The sequence below is a fragment of the Scyliorhinus canicula genome, chromosome 7 (genome assembly GCF_902713615.1).
Source record: "Scyliorhinus canicula chromosome 7, sScyCan1.1, whole genome shotgun sequence".
Classification (NCBI taxonomy): domain Eukaryota; kingdom Metazoa; phylum Chordata; class Chondrichthyes; order Carcharhiniformes; family Scyliorhinidae; genus Scyliorhinus; species Scyliorhinus canicula.
In genome coordinates this window covers 106,562,876-106,578,286 of record NC_052152.1, presented here as the reverse complement: position 1 = coordinate 106,578,286, position 15,411 = coordinate 106,562,876, and the positions used below count along the sequence as shown (strand labels likewise).

General features: G+C 49.4%; 1 protein-coding gene across 1 annotated transcript in view; it reads left to right on the top strand.

The window, feature by feature from the left end:
* Positions 1-15,411, top strand: part of LOC119969114 — a 358,923-nt gene that overhangs the window by 307,285 nt on the left and 36,227 nt on the right. The window contains exons 32-34 of the mRNA XM_038802328.1: positions 1,456-1,535; positions 12,901-12,956; positions 13,287-13,326. Coding sequence (XP_038658256.1) covers positions 1,456-1,535; positions 12,901-12,956; positions 13,287-13,326 — 176 coding nt within the window. The remainder of the gene's footprint in view (positions 1-1,455; positions 1,536-12,900; positions 12,957-13,286; positions 13,327-15,411) is intronic.

The window sequence follows — 15,411 nt, the reverse complement described above, 5'->3', positions numbered from 1 at the left end:
TAACCTTTTCAAGAGTCAGGAATTCCAACAGATCACCACCCGCAGGACACAGGGTGGAGAGGCTGCTCTCCATCCCAGCAGGATCCGCCTTCGGGTGATCAACGAGGCGAAGGCTACAACATCTGCTTCCGCACCCATTCCCAATCCTGGCTGGTCTGAAATCCTGAATATGGCCCTCCCGAGGGCCCTGGACCAGTTTCACGTGCACCACTTTACAGATTACCCTAAAAACCTCCTTCCAGTAATCCTCCATCTTTGGACAGGGCCAAATCATATGAATGTGCGCATCCCCCCCCCCCCCCCCCCCCCCCCCCCCCCCGGCGTTCACACACATCGTCTACCCCCACAAGGAGCCGGCTCATCCTCGCCCTTGTGAGGTGTGCTGTATATACCACCTTCAGCTGTATCAGCCCCAACCTCACGCACGAGGTGGAGGGGCTGTTTAGCTCACTGGGCTAAATCGCTGGCTTTGAAAGCAGACCAAGGCAAGCCAGCAGCACAGTTCAATTCCCGTAACAGCCTCCCCGATCAGATGCCGTAATGTGGCGACTAGGGGCTTTTCACAGTAACTTAATTTGAAGCCTACTCGTGACAATAAGCGATTTTCATTTTCATGTGTACTCTCCGGTGCACCTCACACCAGAACCCCTCCTCCATCCCCTCTCCCAAATTCTCCTCCCACTTTGCTTTGATCCCTTCCAGTGATGCCTTCTCCTCTTCCAAAATAGCTCCGTAAACCGTCGATATTACCCCCCTTCTCCAGTCCCCCTGCCGTCAGCACCTCCTCCAGCAATGTGGAAGCTGGCTCGACCGGGATGCGCTGCATCTCCTTTCTGGCAAAATCTCGAACCTGCATGTATCTAAACATTTCTCCCTGCTCCGGCCCATACTTCACTCCTAGCTCTTTCAATCCTGCAAACTGACGCCCAAGAAACAAATCTTTTAGTGTCCCCTTCTCCCATTTCCGAACATTTCTGTCCCATTTCCCTGGCTCAAATCTGTGGTTCCCCCGAATCGGCATTTCCCTTGACCCTGCCCCCAACCCAAAGTGTTGGGAAACTGCCTCCAAATTCTCAATGAAGTTATTATTACCGGACTACCCGAGTATTTCCCTGGGGCCATCGGGAACGACGCTGTTGCTGGCACCTTCAATCCTGACCCCCTACACAAACTCAGTTCAGCCTTTCTATTTGACATTTAAATTACTATTAACATTTTGGGCAAGGCACCTGCTGTCACGTTTAGCCCACTTCCTGCAAAAGGGCACAGCATAACACATTGGGGTGCTGACCTTTCCAAATTTACTCTCACTCTGGCCTCTAAGGCCGCCTTTGTAGGGCTGATATGATTCCGCCCATTATCACCAGTTTTGCACTATCACGCAAGGTTAAGATCTACCCCACTGCTATTTTTGTAATGCTGCATTGCTAATTTCAATAAGTTTTCTTACTTAAGGGTGATCAGTTCTGAAACAGATGGAAGTGATGAATTGCCAATGTTTACGGGCACCCATTTGCAAACCACCGATAAATCTAGTAAGTGATATGGTTTGCTTTCACAATTGCTGTGAGTTTTTATACAGGCGAATTGCTTACTCAAGGAAGAAAATGTTATGGCAACATAGTAATAGCCAACATAAATAAAATTATATCATATAGTTGTACTTAGCTGTGGAACATTTGTTGTATTCTGGCTTGCATGCTGATGGACCTCTGTGTATATTCGGAACCCTGGATATCTGTTATCCCTTCTCAGTTCCCAAATAACAGAGATCAAGTCTGTGCTTTTTGGCAAAGTCCACTTGTACGTTATTTGTCAGCTGTGCCACTGGTTAACTTACTTTCAATACAAAATTTAGAAAGTTCCAACTAGCCCTCCAGTAAGCTAGTCAGATTGATTGTCTTTAGCGGATACAGTAGTTGAGTTTTCATTCAATTACAGATCGTGGTAATTCTTCAAGTCATAATACACAGGATAACATAACCAAGTAATTTAAACGAAAGAAAGATGGTGATTAGCAAAAGCAAGCAGCAAAGAAATAGGTTTCAGAAATAGGTGATTCCGGAATGAATTTTTCCATCCCGGTAAGTGATTCTTAAGGAGATTATTATCTTTAGGTCGGGCCTTCCTTTTACTTCTGATTGGCTTTAACTAATTTACAATTCACTCAATTCAGCCAAACTGTCTGCCCATCAATTTAAGAGATATATGTATTTAAATATATTGGTGCCAATTCCCATTCCATCGCTTGCCAATTTAATTAGAAAAACACAATTTTCCCTACTCGTACTGGACAGCCACCCAGTTTTTGGCCATACAATGGGGCCTTTTAGCTGGTTGACGTCACTGACCTTTTAGTGTCAAGCAACTTGATAATGTGAACCTAAGAAATTACAGAGTATTATCTGGATTAACCCGTAGTGGATTCCCAGCTATTGTTGCACTGAAGTAATGCTTAATATGATTATAGTTAATATTCTAAATTAGTTCTCAATTAAACCGCCATCATCTTCCCTTACTCTCATGGTTATAGCTGATTAGAAAAGTTAATTTCTATCACTTGTTTTGGAAGTTTGATGGTAAATCGAACTCTAACCCCACAGCAATTGGTAAATGCCTAAATTTATTCACTTCTTCAAAGTGTTAAATGGCAATATTTTTATTGTTCCACGTGTAACATCGTGCTTATTAGATGAATAATGTACCCAATAAGAAACCGAGTATTCCCTATTTATGCAAGTGATCAAATCCACTGCAATATTGTTGGTTCTGACTATCCCATTTGGAAAGCAGTGTGTAATCAGACAAAGTCAGCATGGATTTATGAAAGAAAAATCATGCTTGACGAAACTACTAGAATTGTTTGAACCTGTAACTAATAGAGTTGACCAGGGAGAACTGTGGATGTGGTTTATTTAGACTTTCGGAAAGCTTTTGACAAGGTCTCACATAGCAGATTAATATGTAAAGTTAAAGCACATAGGATTACAAGTAGCGTCTTGAGATGGATAGAAAGCTGGTTAGCAGACAGGAAGCAAAAAGTTGGAATAAATTGATCTTTTTCTGATTGGCAGACAGTGACTAGTGGGGTACTGCAAGGATCTGTGCTAGGAACCCAACTGTTCACATTATATATATATATTTGGACGAGGGAACTAAATGTATTATTTCCAATATTGCAGATAATACAAATGTTGGGTGGGAGGGTGAGCTGTGAGGAGGATGCAAAGATGCTTCAGCGGGATTTATACAGGCTGAGTGAGTTGGCACATGCATGCCAGGTGCAGTATAATGTGGGTAAATGTGAGGTTATCTGCTTTGGTCGCAAAAATAGGAAGGTAGATTCATTATTTGAATGGGTGTAAATTGAGAGAGGTAGATACTCAACGAGACCTTGGTGTCCTTGGGCATCAGTCGTTGAAAGTAAGCACACAGGTACAGCAGGCAGTAAAGAAGGCAAATGGGATGTTGTTCTTCATTACAAAAGGATTTGAGTGTAGGAATAGAGAGGTTTTACTGGAATTGTATAGGGCATTGGTGAGGCCACACCTGGAGTATTGTGTGCAGTTTTGGTGTCCTTATCTGAGGCAGGATCTTCTTGCTTTACCAGGCTGGTTCCTGGGATGGCAGGCCAGTCATATGAGGTGAAACTAAGTCGGTTAGGATTATATTCATTGGGGTGGCACAGTGGCGCAGTGGTTAGCACTGCTGCCCACGGTGCTGAGGACCCGGGTTCGATCCCGGCCCTGGGTCACTGTCTGTGTGGAGTTTGCTCATTCTCCCCTTGTCTGCGTGGGTTTCACCCCCACAGCCCAAAGATCTGCAGGTTAGGTATTTTGGCCACACAAAATTGCCCCTTAATTGGAAAGAATAATTGAGTACTCTGAATTTATTTTAAAAAGAAAGGATTATATTCATTGGAGTTTAGAAGAGTGAGATGAGATCTCATAGAAACTTTTTAAAATTCTAACAGGATTAAACAGGATAGATTCAGAAAGAATGTTCCCGATGGTGGAGGAGTCCAGAACTAGAGGTCATAGTTTGAGGATAAAGGGTAAACCTTTTAGAACTGAAGCGAGAGGAATTTCTTCACCCAGACAGGGGTGAATCTGTGGAATTCACTACCACAGAAAGTAGTTGAGGCCAAAATGTTGTATAATTGCAAGAAGGAATTAGATATAGCTATTGGGGCTGAAGGGATCGAGGGACACGGGGGGGAAGATGGGATCAGGGTATTGAACTTGATGATCAGCCATGATAATGAATGGCAGAGCAGGCTTGAAGGACCGAATGGCCTCCTCCTGCTTAGATTTTCTATGTTTCCCCCAATTTAGTGTCATACCCAAATTAAGAAATTGTGATTTTGATTTCAACGTCCAAATCATTAATGTAACTGTGAACATAGAAAATAGGAGCAGGAGTAGGATATATGGCCCTTCAAGCCTGCTCTGCCATTCAACATGATGATGGCTGATCCTCTACCTCAACAGCAATGGCTCCACTCCCACATTCTGGCACACTTTACATCCACTCTATTTTTGTCTTGAACCCAGCTAGTAATCCATTCTGCCACGTGTTCCGTGACTCCACATTCTCTGACATTCATTAGTCTGTTATGAAGCACCTTAACAAAAGCCTTTTGAAATTCCAGATATATTCTCTTGCCGCTTTGCGCTCGCGCAAGAGAGCAAAGCAACCGGAGAATCCTGGGAGAGCTCTCTAGCGGGCCTCCTGACCACCTCAGCGCCTCATTGGATTTACCCAAGTCCTGGGAGATGCCAGAATCTGAACTCCCCCCAAAGGGGGTGGGACCAAGTGACGCTCACAGAAGTAGGTCCGAAACCTACTTATGACCTACCTGCCCTGGATCCACTGGCTTCCCTCGATTTTCCGGCCTCCCCAGGGAGGTTGCAGCTGGGTGCTGTTCATCACTGGTCCACACAAATGTAGACTAGGTGGAATGCCGCTTGTGGGGGTGGGGTGGGGTCTCTCGAGCCATCGGGGACCCATGGGTGGTCAAGGTAAGTGCAGGGTGGCTCCCTGGCCCTCCCCCTGAAACACAGGCACCTTGGGCACTGCCCAGCTGGCACCTTAGCCCTGGCACTGCCAAGATGCCCGGGTGGCACTGCCAAACCAGCAAGAGCACTCCCTGGGTGTCAGTGCAAAGGTGTCCGAGAGCCTTGGTGATGCTGCCAAGGGTCGGGGGCTGAGGGGACCATGCACATAAATAGAGGGTGGAAGGGGGATTTGAAGAGTGGGGGTGTGTAGAGCAGGTAGGTAGGCGCCTCCGAGAGGTCTTGTCCGTAGTGGATGGCTTCTTTAATGTTAATCCATTCTGCCATGTGTTCCGTGACTCCACATTCTCTGACATTCATTAGTCCATTATGAAGCACCTTAGCAAAAGCCTTTTGAAATTCCAGATATATTCTCTTGCCGCTTTGCGTTTGCGCAAGAGAGCAAAGCAGCCGGAGAATCCTGGGAGAACTCGCTAGCGGGCCTCCTGACCACCTCCGCGCCTGTTAAATCTCCGATGAACATGCCCTCCGTCTACACAGGATCTGATTAGACAAGGAGGAGCGTAATAGACCTGTACAGACGCTGAAAAATGCCCTCGTACGAACGGGATATGGCGCTCGAATCATCGATCGACAGTTCCAACGCGCCACAGCAAAAAACTGCACCGACATCCTCAGAAGACAAACATAGGACACAACTGACAGAGTACCCTTCGTCGTCCAGTACTTCCCCAAAGTGGAGAAACTGCAACATCTTCGCAGCTTTAAGATGTCATCGTTGAAGATGAACATCTAGGACTTCCGGTGTGCATCATGGAGTGAGTGATCACACAGAGGCAGCTCCTGCCTAAGGTTGCAGAAAAGAGCTCTTTTTTGGGCAGCACGGGTTGGAATTTCGATGAAAAGGCGTGGGTGAATGTTCAAGGAGTATTTTCCCCCAGAAATAGGATGTTTCTTGGTTATCAGACCCTCAGAAACAGTGCAAGATTTGTCTGAAGCAGCAGCAAACAAAAGCCTCTGCAAGCATGCAAGCGGGGGAAGGGCCAGCTTATAGGTCTCAAGCTGACCTGAGGGCCTTTATGAAAGCTGAATTCTAGCAGCAGAGGGAAGAACGGTGAAAAGATCTCACCAAGGCCATTGAAGAAGCGGAGACGGACTTCCGGTAGTGGTGATGCGGAGCTAAGCCGCACGTTCAGTGGCTCCCACTATTTTCGGACTTTGGGGCTCTTTTAAGGGCTTGTAGTGGTGCTGTTTGGACTTTTCCCCGTGTGGGAACACTCCTTCTCAGATTCTCCACCGGTGGATGGCCTGGACTAGGAGTGGAGCGGTCAGAAAATCGGCTTTGCAGTGCACCGCAGCTCCCGCTACTTAAGGACTTTTGGGCCGATTTGAGGGCCCCAAACGGCGCTGTCTCGACGAATCCCGGTGGGGGAAGGTGTCTAGAGGAGCATTCCCCATAATTTATGGTGCTCACCCGGAGTGGGGCAAAGGAAAAAGCTGCAGCAGCTCCCCAAGAAAAGCGGGGGAAGAAGGACAAAATGGCAGCCGGCGGAACACCCGAGGACTGGTGGAAGTGGGCACAGGAGCAGCAGGCCTCTCTTCTGCGCTGTTTTGCGGAGCTGAAGGCTGAGTTGCTGGACTCCCTGAATGCAACTACAAACAAGCTGCTTGGGACCCAGGCGGCACAGGAGGTGTCGATTCGGGAGTTGCAGCAGCAGGCCGCTGAGCGGGAGGAGGAGGCCGTGGTCCTCGTGGGGAAAGTGGAGTTGCACGAGGCACTTCACAAAAAGTGGCAAGACCGCTTGGAGGAGCTGGACGTTCGCATGAGGCGAAAGAATTTGAGGATCCTGGGCCTGGTGGAGGGGTCGGATCTCCCGTCGTACGTGACCACGATGTTGAGCTCGTTGATGGGAGCGGGGTCCTTCCATTTGCCCCTGGAGCTTGAGGGAGCTCACAGAGTGCTGGCCAGGAGGCCTAAGGCAAATGAACCCCCGCGGGCGGTGCTGGTGCGGTTCCATCGATTTAGTGACCGGGAGTGTGTGCTGCGCTGGGCCAAGAAAGAGAGGAGCAGCAAGTGGGAGAATTCGGTAGTGCGAATCTACCAGGACTGGAGTGCGGAGGTGGCAAAGCGGCGGGCCGGGTTCAACCGGACGAAGGCGGTGCTGCATGCCAAGCAGGTCAGATTTGGAATGCTGCAGCCTGCGCGTCTGTGGGTGACATACAAGGACCGGCACCACTACTTCGAGTCCCCGGAGGAGGCGTGGGCCTTTGTACAGGCGGAGAAGCTGGACTCGAACTAGGGTCTGGGGACACACTATGGCCGTTGCTGTTTTCGCTGTTGCTGTTCTTCAATTTTGACACGTGTTTTTTTTATGCTGGTTTTCTTTTTGCTCTGTTTCCGGGTGGGTTTGTCTGTTGGGTATGGGCGTGGGGTATGTGGGGAACGTTGGGGGTATGTGCTTTATATGTTCTCTTCTGTACGGGGCTGGGGGTTGGGGTGAAACTGGATTTTGAGGAGCTGCGTCAGAAGGGTGGGGTGTGGCAGTGTGAAAGCGCGGGCTTTCCTCTGGTTGTCCGTGCTGCGGGGCGGGGGGGGCGGAGCTGGAGGTGGGGGCGTGGCCTCTACTGGTTTTCTTTCCCGCGCTGAAGCGGTGCCAAGGAGGTGTGGCAAGAGGGGGATGACCCCATGCCGGGAGGAGATGGGTTTTGGCAGGAGCTGCCGGGTCAGCAGAAGTCAGCTGACTCACGGAAGTATCATGGAGGGTGCGTCGCGGCTAGGAGGGGTCCTGGGTGGGGGGGGGGGGGGGGGGGGGGAGATACCGGGTTGCTGCTGGAATGGCCAGGAAGGAGCTGGCGTGGGCTGGGGGGGTAGAGGTGAGGCGTTATCGCCATGGGGAACGGGTCAGGCGGGGCGAGCTGGCCTTGGGTGAGCAGTTGATAAGCTATGGCTAGCCGGCGGGGGAGAGGGGCAGGTTGCCCTCTGATCCGGCTGATTACCTGGAACGTGAGGGGGCTGAACGGGCCGGTTAAGAGAACTAGGGTATTTTCTCATCTGAAGGGGCTGAAGGCGGACGTGGCTATGCTCCAGGAGACCCACTTGAAGGTGGCGGACCAGGTTCGTCTGAGGAAGGGGTGGGTGGGGCAGGTTTTTCACTCAGGATTGGACGCGAAGAACCGGGGGGTGGCGATTCTGGTGGGGAAGAGGGTGGCGTTCGAGGCGGCTGAGGTGGTGTCGGACAAGGAGGGCAGATATATTATGGTGAAGGGTAGGCTGCAGGGAGAGAAGGTGGTGCTGGTTAATGTATATGCCCGGAATTGGGATGATGCCGGCTTCATGAGGCGCTTGTTGGGCCGCATTCCGGACCTGGAGGCAGGGGGCCTGATCATGGGGGGAGACTTTAACACAGTGCTGGATCCCCCACTGGACCGGTCCAGTTCAAGGACGGGTAGGAGACCGGCGGCGGCCAGAGTGCTGAGGGGGTTTATGGACCAGATGGGAGGGGTGGATCCCTGGAGGTTTGGGAGGCCGAGAGCGCGGGAGTATTCCTTTTTCTCCCATGTCCATAGGGTCTATTCCCGAATAGATTTTTTCATCCTGAGCAGGGGATTGAACTCGAAGGTGCAGGATGCAGAGTATTCGGCCATAGCGATTTCAGACCATGCTCTGCACTGGGTTGATCTGGAGATGGGGGAGGCGTGGGACCAGCGCCCGCTCTGGCGCCTGGATGTGGGGCTGCTGGCTGATGAGGAGGTGTGTAGGAGGGTCCGGGGAAGTATTGAGGGGTATCTTGATACCAACGACACGGGAGAGGTCCGGGTGGGGATGGTCTGGGAGGCTCTGAAAGCAGTGATCCGGGGGGAGCTGATCTCCATCCGGGCCCATAGGGAAAGGAGGGAGAGGAAGGAGAGGGAGAGACTGGTGTGGGGGAGCTCCTGGATGTGGACAGGAGATACACGGAGGCACCGGAGGAGGGGTTGCTGGGGGAATGGCGTAGTTTGCAGGCAAAATTTGACTTGTTGACCACCAGAAAGGCGGAGACACAGTGGAGGAGGTCGCAGGGCATGGTATATGAGTATGAGGAGAAGGCGAGCAGGATGTTGGCGCATCAGCTCCGCAGGCGAGATGCGGCTAGGGAAATTGGTGGAGTGACGGATAGGGGTGGGAATGTAGTGCAGAAGGGGACAGAAGTAAATGGGGTCTTTAGGGACTTCTACGAGGAACTGTACCGGTCAGAACCTCCGATGGGGAGAGGGGGAATGGAGAGCTTCATGAACAGGCTATGGTTCCCAAGGGTTCAAGAGGAGCTGGTAGAGGGGCTGGGGGTGCCGATAGAGTTGGAGCAGCTAGTCAGGGGGATTGGACAAATACAGTCAGGTAAGGCGCCGGGCCGGACGGGTTCCCGGTGGAATTTTATAAAAAGTATGCGGATCTGGTGGGCCCCCTGTTGGTGCGAGCCTTCAATGAGGCATGGGAGGGGGGGGGGCTTTGCCCCCGACGATGTCGCGGGCACTGATCTCTCTGATCCTGAAGCGGGATAAGGACCCCTTGCAGTGTGGATCATACAGGCCTATCTCGCTCCTCAATGTTGACGCTAAGTTGCTGGCGAAGATCCTGGCCTACCAGGATAGAGGACTGTGTGCCAGAGGTATATCATGAGATCAGACAGGATTTGTCAAGGGACGGCAGCTCAACACGAATGTGCGGAGACTGCTAAATGTTATTATGATGCCGGCAGTGGAGGGGGAGGCGGAGATAGTGGTGGCGCTGGATGCGGAGAAAGCGTTTGATAGAGTTGAGTGGGGGTACCTGTGGGAGGTGCTGGAGCGGTTCGGATTCGGGGAGGGATTCATCAAATGGGTGAGGCTGCTCTACGCGGCTCCGATGGCAAGTGTAGTTACCAATGGAAGGAGATCGGAGTACTTTAGGCTTTACCGTGGGACCAGGCAGGGGTGCCCCCTGTCCCCCTTGCTCTTTGCACTGGTGATTGAACCTTTGGCTATGGCGTTGAGGGAGTCAGGGAGATGGAGGGGTCTGGTGCGGGGTGGGGAGGAACATCATGTATCGCTGTATGCGGATGACCTGCTGTTGTATGTGGCGGATCCAGAAGGGGGAATGCCGGGGGTGATGGAGCTGTTAGCGGAATTTGGGGGCTTCTCGGGCTATAAGTTAAATTTAGGCAAGAGTGAGGTATTTGTAGTACACCCGGGTGATCAGGAGGAGGGAATTGGGAGACTCCCATTTAAGAGGGCAGTGAAGAGTTTCAGATACCTGGGGGTGCAGGTGGCCAGGAGTTGGGGGACTCTCCATCAGCTTAATTTTACCAGGCTGGTGGAACAGATGGAGGAGGAATTTAAAAGGTGGGACATGGTGCCGTTATCGTTGGCGGGTAGAGTGCAGTCCGTCAAAATGACAGTTCTCCCGAGGTTCTTGTTCCTTTTTCAGTGTTTGCCCATCTTTATCCCTAGGGCCTTTTTTAGAAGGGTGACTAGCAGCATCATGAGCTTTGTTTGGGCGCATGGGACCCTGAGGGTGAAGAGGGTCTTCTTGGAGCGGGGTAGAGATGGGGGGGGCTGGCGTTACCCAATCTCTCGGGGTATTATTGGGCGGCCAATGTGTCGATGGTGCGCAAGTGGGTAATGGAGGGGGAGGGGGCAGCGTCGAAACGGATGGAGAGGGCGTCCTGTGGAGATACAAGCCTGGGGGCCCTGTTAACGGCGCAGTGGCCGCTCCCTCCCACGAGGTATACCACGAATCCGGTGGTGGCGGCTACCCTCAAGATTTGGGGGCAGTGGAGGCGACATAGGGGAGAAGTGGGGGACTCGATGGAGGCTCCGTTAAGGGGGGACCATAGGTTCGTCCCGGGGAACATTGGGGGATTTCAGGGTTGGCACAGAGCGGGCATCAGACAGCTGAGGGACCTGTTTATTGATGGGAGGTTTGCGAGCCTGGGGGAGTTGGAGGAGAAATCTGGGCTTCCCCCGGGGAACATGTTCAGGTATCTGCAGGTAAAGGCATTTGCTCGGCGGCAGGTGGAGGGATTCCCTTCGCTTCCCTCGAGGGGGGTGAGTGACAGGGTGCTTTCGGGGGTCTGGGTCGGAGAGGGGAAGATATTTGATATCTACAAGGTTATGCAGGAGGTGGAAGAGGCGTCAGTAGAGGAGCTGAAAGCTAAGTGGGAGGGGGAACTGGGGGAACAGATCGAAGACGGGACATGGGCTGATGCCCTGGAGAGGGTTAATTCTTCCTCCTCGTGTGCGCGGCTTAGCCTCATCCAATTCAAGGTGCTGCACCGGGCCCACATGACTGGGACGAGGATGAATAGGTTCTTTAGGGGTGAAGACAGGTGTGTCAGGTGCTTGGGGAGTCCAGCGAACCATGCCCATATGTTCTGGGCATGCCCGGCACTGGAGGAGTTCTGGAAGGGGGTGGCAAGGACGGTGTCGAGGGTGGTGGGATCCAGGGTCAAGCCAGGATGGGGACTTGCGATTTGTGGGGTTGGGGTGGAGCCGAGAGTGCAGGAGGCGAAAGAGGCCGATGTGCTGGCCTTTGCGTCCCTAGTAGCCCGGCGAAGGATCTTGCTACAATGGAAGGATGCGAGGCCCCCAAGCGTGGAGACCTGGATCAATGACATGGCGGGTTTCATTAAGCTAGAGAAGGTCAAATTCGCCCTGAGGGGGTCGGTACAAGGGTTCTTTAGGCGGTGGCAACCTTTTCTCGACTTTCTGGCTCAACGATAGGGTACGGGGACAGTAGCAGCAGCAACCCGGGGGGGGGGGGGGGGGGGGGGGGAGAGATGACTATGTTTGTTTATTTAATTTAAATTTATTTTTAAGTTCTTTTGTTGTTCATTGGGGTTGGGGGGGTGGGGGATGGGATACATGCGTCGATACGGTCTGGGGGTGTTACAGTTATTATGGGTTATTTTGTTGCATTTCATTGCTTGTCGTTATGTTTTATATTTTCTGTAAAAAATTCCAATAAAAATTATATAAAAAAAAAATGAACATCTTGCCAAGATCATCCCCACCCCCCCACTAATTGCCTTCCAACAACCGCGCAACCTCAAACAAACCATTGTTTGCAGCAAACTACCCAGCCTTCAGAACAGCGACCACGACACCACACAACCCTGCCATGGCAATCTCTGCAAGACGTGCCAGATCATCGACATGGGTGCCACTATTACACGTGAGAACAACACACACCAGGCGCATGGTACATACTCGTGCGTCACGGCCAACGCTGTAGGAAAGGATGTCCCGAAGCGTGGTACATTGACGAGACCTTGCAGACGCTGCGACAATGGATGAACGGACATCGTGCGACAATCACCAGGCAGGAATGTCCCCTTCCAGTCGGGGAACACTTTAGCAGTGAAGGGCATTCAGCCTCTGATCTTCAGGTAAGCGTTCTCCTTCAGGACACGCGACAACGCAGAATCGCCAAGAAGAAACCTATAGCCAAGTTCCGCACACATGAGTACGGCCTCAACCTACTTCTTCTTTCACATGTAAAGGAGCAGTGCTCCGAAAGGTAGTGATTCGAAACAAACCTGTTGGACTTTAACCTGGTGTTGTAGGAGTTCTTACTTTGCTTACCCCAGTCCAACGCCGGCATCTCCACATCTATAAATGTCACCTTGCAGTCACAACAAGCTGTTGTAGGAATATAATTTCCGAGAAATGCTCTCTCATAGTGATCCTTTAATGGGTGAATTGTTATGTTTATTTAAGAAATTCATAATTATATTTAAAACAGTGACGTGAGTTTGGACAATGGCAAATTCAATCAGATATGTAGAGGCAGAATCTCTTGTATAAAATTTAGACAACTAAATTCATCAAGAAATGAGACGACTAACTGTGATGTTTGCATTTCCTAAAGAAACTGGATCAAAACAAAGGAAGCTTGAAAATGCTGATCGAACACAAGACGAGGAGGTAACATAACCATGGAGTTCTTAAACCAAATAATATCACATAATTTAACCGTTGAATTTGTCCATATCACTGTATCTGTTTCAATGTAAATAGTGGGAATGGTGAAAGTTTCAATTTATCAATGATTGAGTCTTAACTGACATGAAAAATTCCTCACTCCACCAAAGCAGCAAAAAAAATTAAATGATTCTTCATCTCTTGGCTAATTTTGGGGCATTGCTGGTGCTGAATCGTTGCCACATGTAACCGCTTGGATCTAACAATTATGTAACTTATTACCAGTTCCCTACTTTTCTCTCCACATCATTTTTTGTATTTTTGTTATTTCAGGAATTCTCTAATTCCAGCGCCAATAATTTTGCAGAAAAAGGTATGTTTAACTGTCATAGGTTTGTAGTGATATCATGGCTGTGTTGTAATTCACCGACTGATCACTAGGAGTCTCATTAGTATATAAGTGAATGTTAGAGTCAGATGACCTCCAGGCTGACTGGAGAACTGGAATAGAGGTTGCTTATGCATGTTAATACTGTTATTCATCTGTTGTTTTGTATATATTTGATCCACAGTTAATGTTAATAAATCATTTATAGCTTTAGCTACAAGTGTTCTTGTAATATAAATCAGGCCATCCAACAAGAACATTACAACCTTAATATCATCTATGGTACAGTGGTTGAATGAACTGAATAAATTTAACAATACATACAAAACTATGCTCACTTCTATCATAATAAGTGGTACTTTGCAGGGAATTGAAGGTTATCAGGGGTAGATGGGAATGTGGAATTCGAATGCAAACAGATCAGCCATGATCTTATTGAATGGCGGAGCAGGTTTGAGGGGTAAAATGGCCTCCTACCCCTATTTTGTCTGTCCATCTGTGGTAGATGAGTGATGTGCCATCAATGAACACGAGATGAGTAGTGAACGTAACTGAGGCTTTAATAAACTAAACAGAAAGCCTCCTGGCCTCTGATCCCGAACTGGGGCAGCGGCGGAGAGCAGCCACCTTTATACGGAGCCCGAGGGGAGGTGGAGCCATCAGGCAGTGGTTTACCACATTCCATGTAATACAGTGGCAGTTTACCACAATACACATATTATACACTACAGTGGTTCAGAGCCAACAGGAACAAGCCCAGGCATGTAACAATACCACAGTACAATACAATACAATACAGTGGTTTACCATAATGAGCTACCAATCAAGCAGGTTGATTTTTCCTGGATGTTGTTCAGCTTTGTGAGTGCCGTTGGACTGCATTCACCCAGGTAAGTGGGGTATTCCATCACATTCCTCACTTGTGCCTTGTAAATACTGGACAGACTTTGAGGAGTCAGGAGGTGAGTTACTGTCTGCAGAATGCCCAGCCTCTGATCTGTGCTTGTAGCCATAGTATTTATAATGGTAGTACAGTTCAATTTCTGGTCCATGGTATCTGCGGCGATGTTGGTAATGGCTGTGGTGATTGTAGATCTGAGTAGATGCAATGCAACTGAGCAAGCACTAGAGGGAGCACGGGAGAGCTATAAATACACAGGGACAGGAAGTGAGGACACACTTCACGGAAGGCAGAACTGGTAGCAGGACACAGACACACAAGCAGGCAGCATTTGAGGTAGCCGTAAGTTGAGCTCTGAAGACAGAACGAATTCACAATAAAGCATCTTCTCCACCTTTGAGACTACGAGCTTTATTAAGACACGAGGAACAACACATTGTACCAGGAGTGGCTTCAGGCGCTTACTACAGGACAACTCAGCTGCAGACACAGAAAGAACAAAATGGCATGGAAATCTCCTACTGGACATTCGACTTGGGAAGACATCGCTTATTCGAGGATGTGGCTTGGAACCCCACCTCAGCTGGACATGACCGGCAATGTAAGAAATATCTGGAAAATGTTTAAACAAATGTTCGATTTTTATATCATACCTAATGATGTAGCAGCAGCCTCAGACGAAATTAAAATAGCAATGCTCATCGCAGGACATGAAGCTAGGAAAGTATAAAATGGATTTAAATACTCAAAAGCTGAAGACAGCAACAACTTACAAATAATACTAAAAAAATTTGAAGAGTACTGTATGGAATTTGAACAGCACGGTATGCTCAGAGGCCATACTGCACAGAGACTGAGTGATGCAAAACTCAAACAATCAAAATCAGACCAGAAAGGGTTCAGTCAAGAAATCGCGAGTGAAAAGTACAGATTAAAAAGAAGAAATAACTTGAATTTTTCACAAAGCCAAAATGCTGAAATCCAGTCCAGGTCGAAAGGAAAAGGTAACTTACAACTTTCAGAAAGAAAAAACGCTGAAATCCGCGATAAAATGGCGTCGGAGCACATTTTACAGTCTCGGGGAGACAAAGAACTAAAAACTGCATCTGCGCATGCACAGGAAACGGAAGCCGCGCATGCGCAGTTACAATCACCCGTTCTGCGCATGC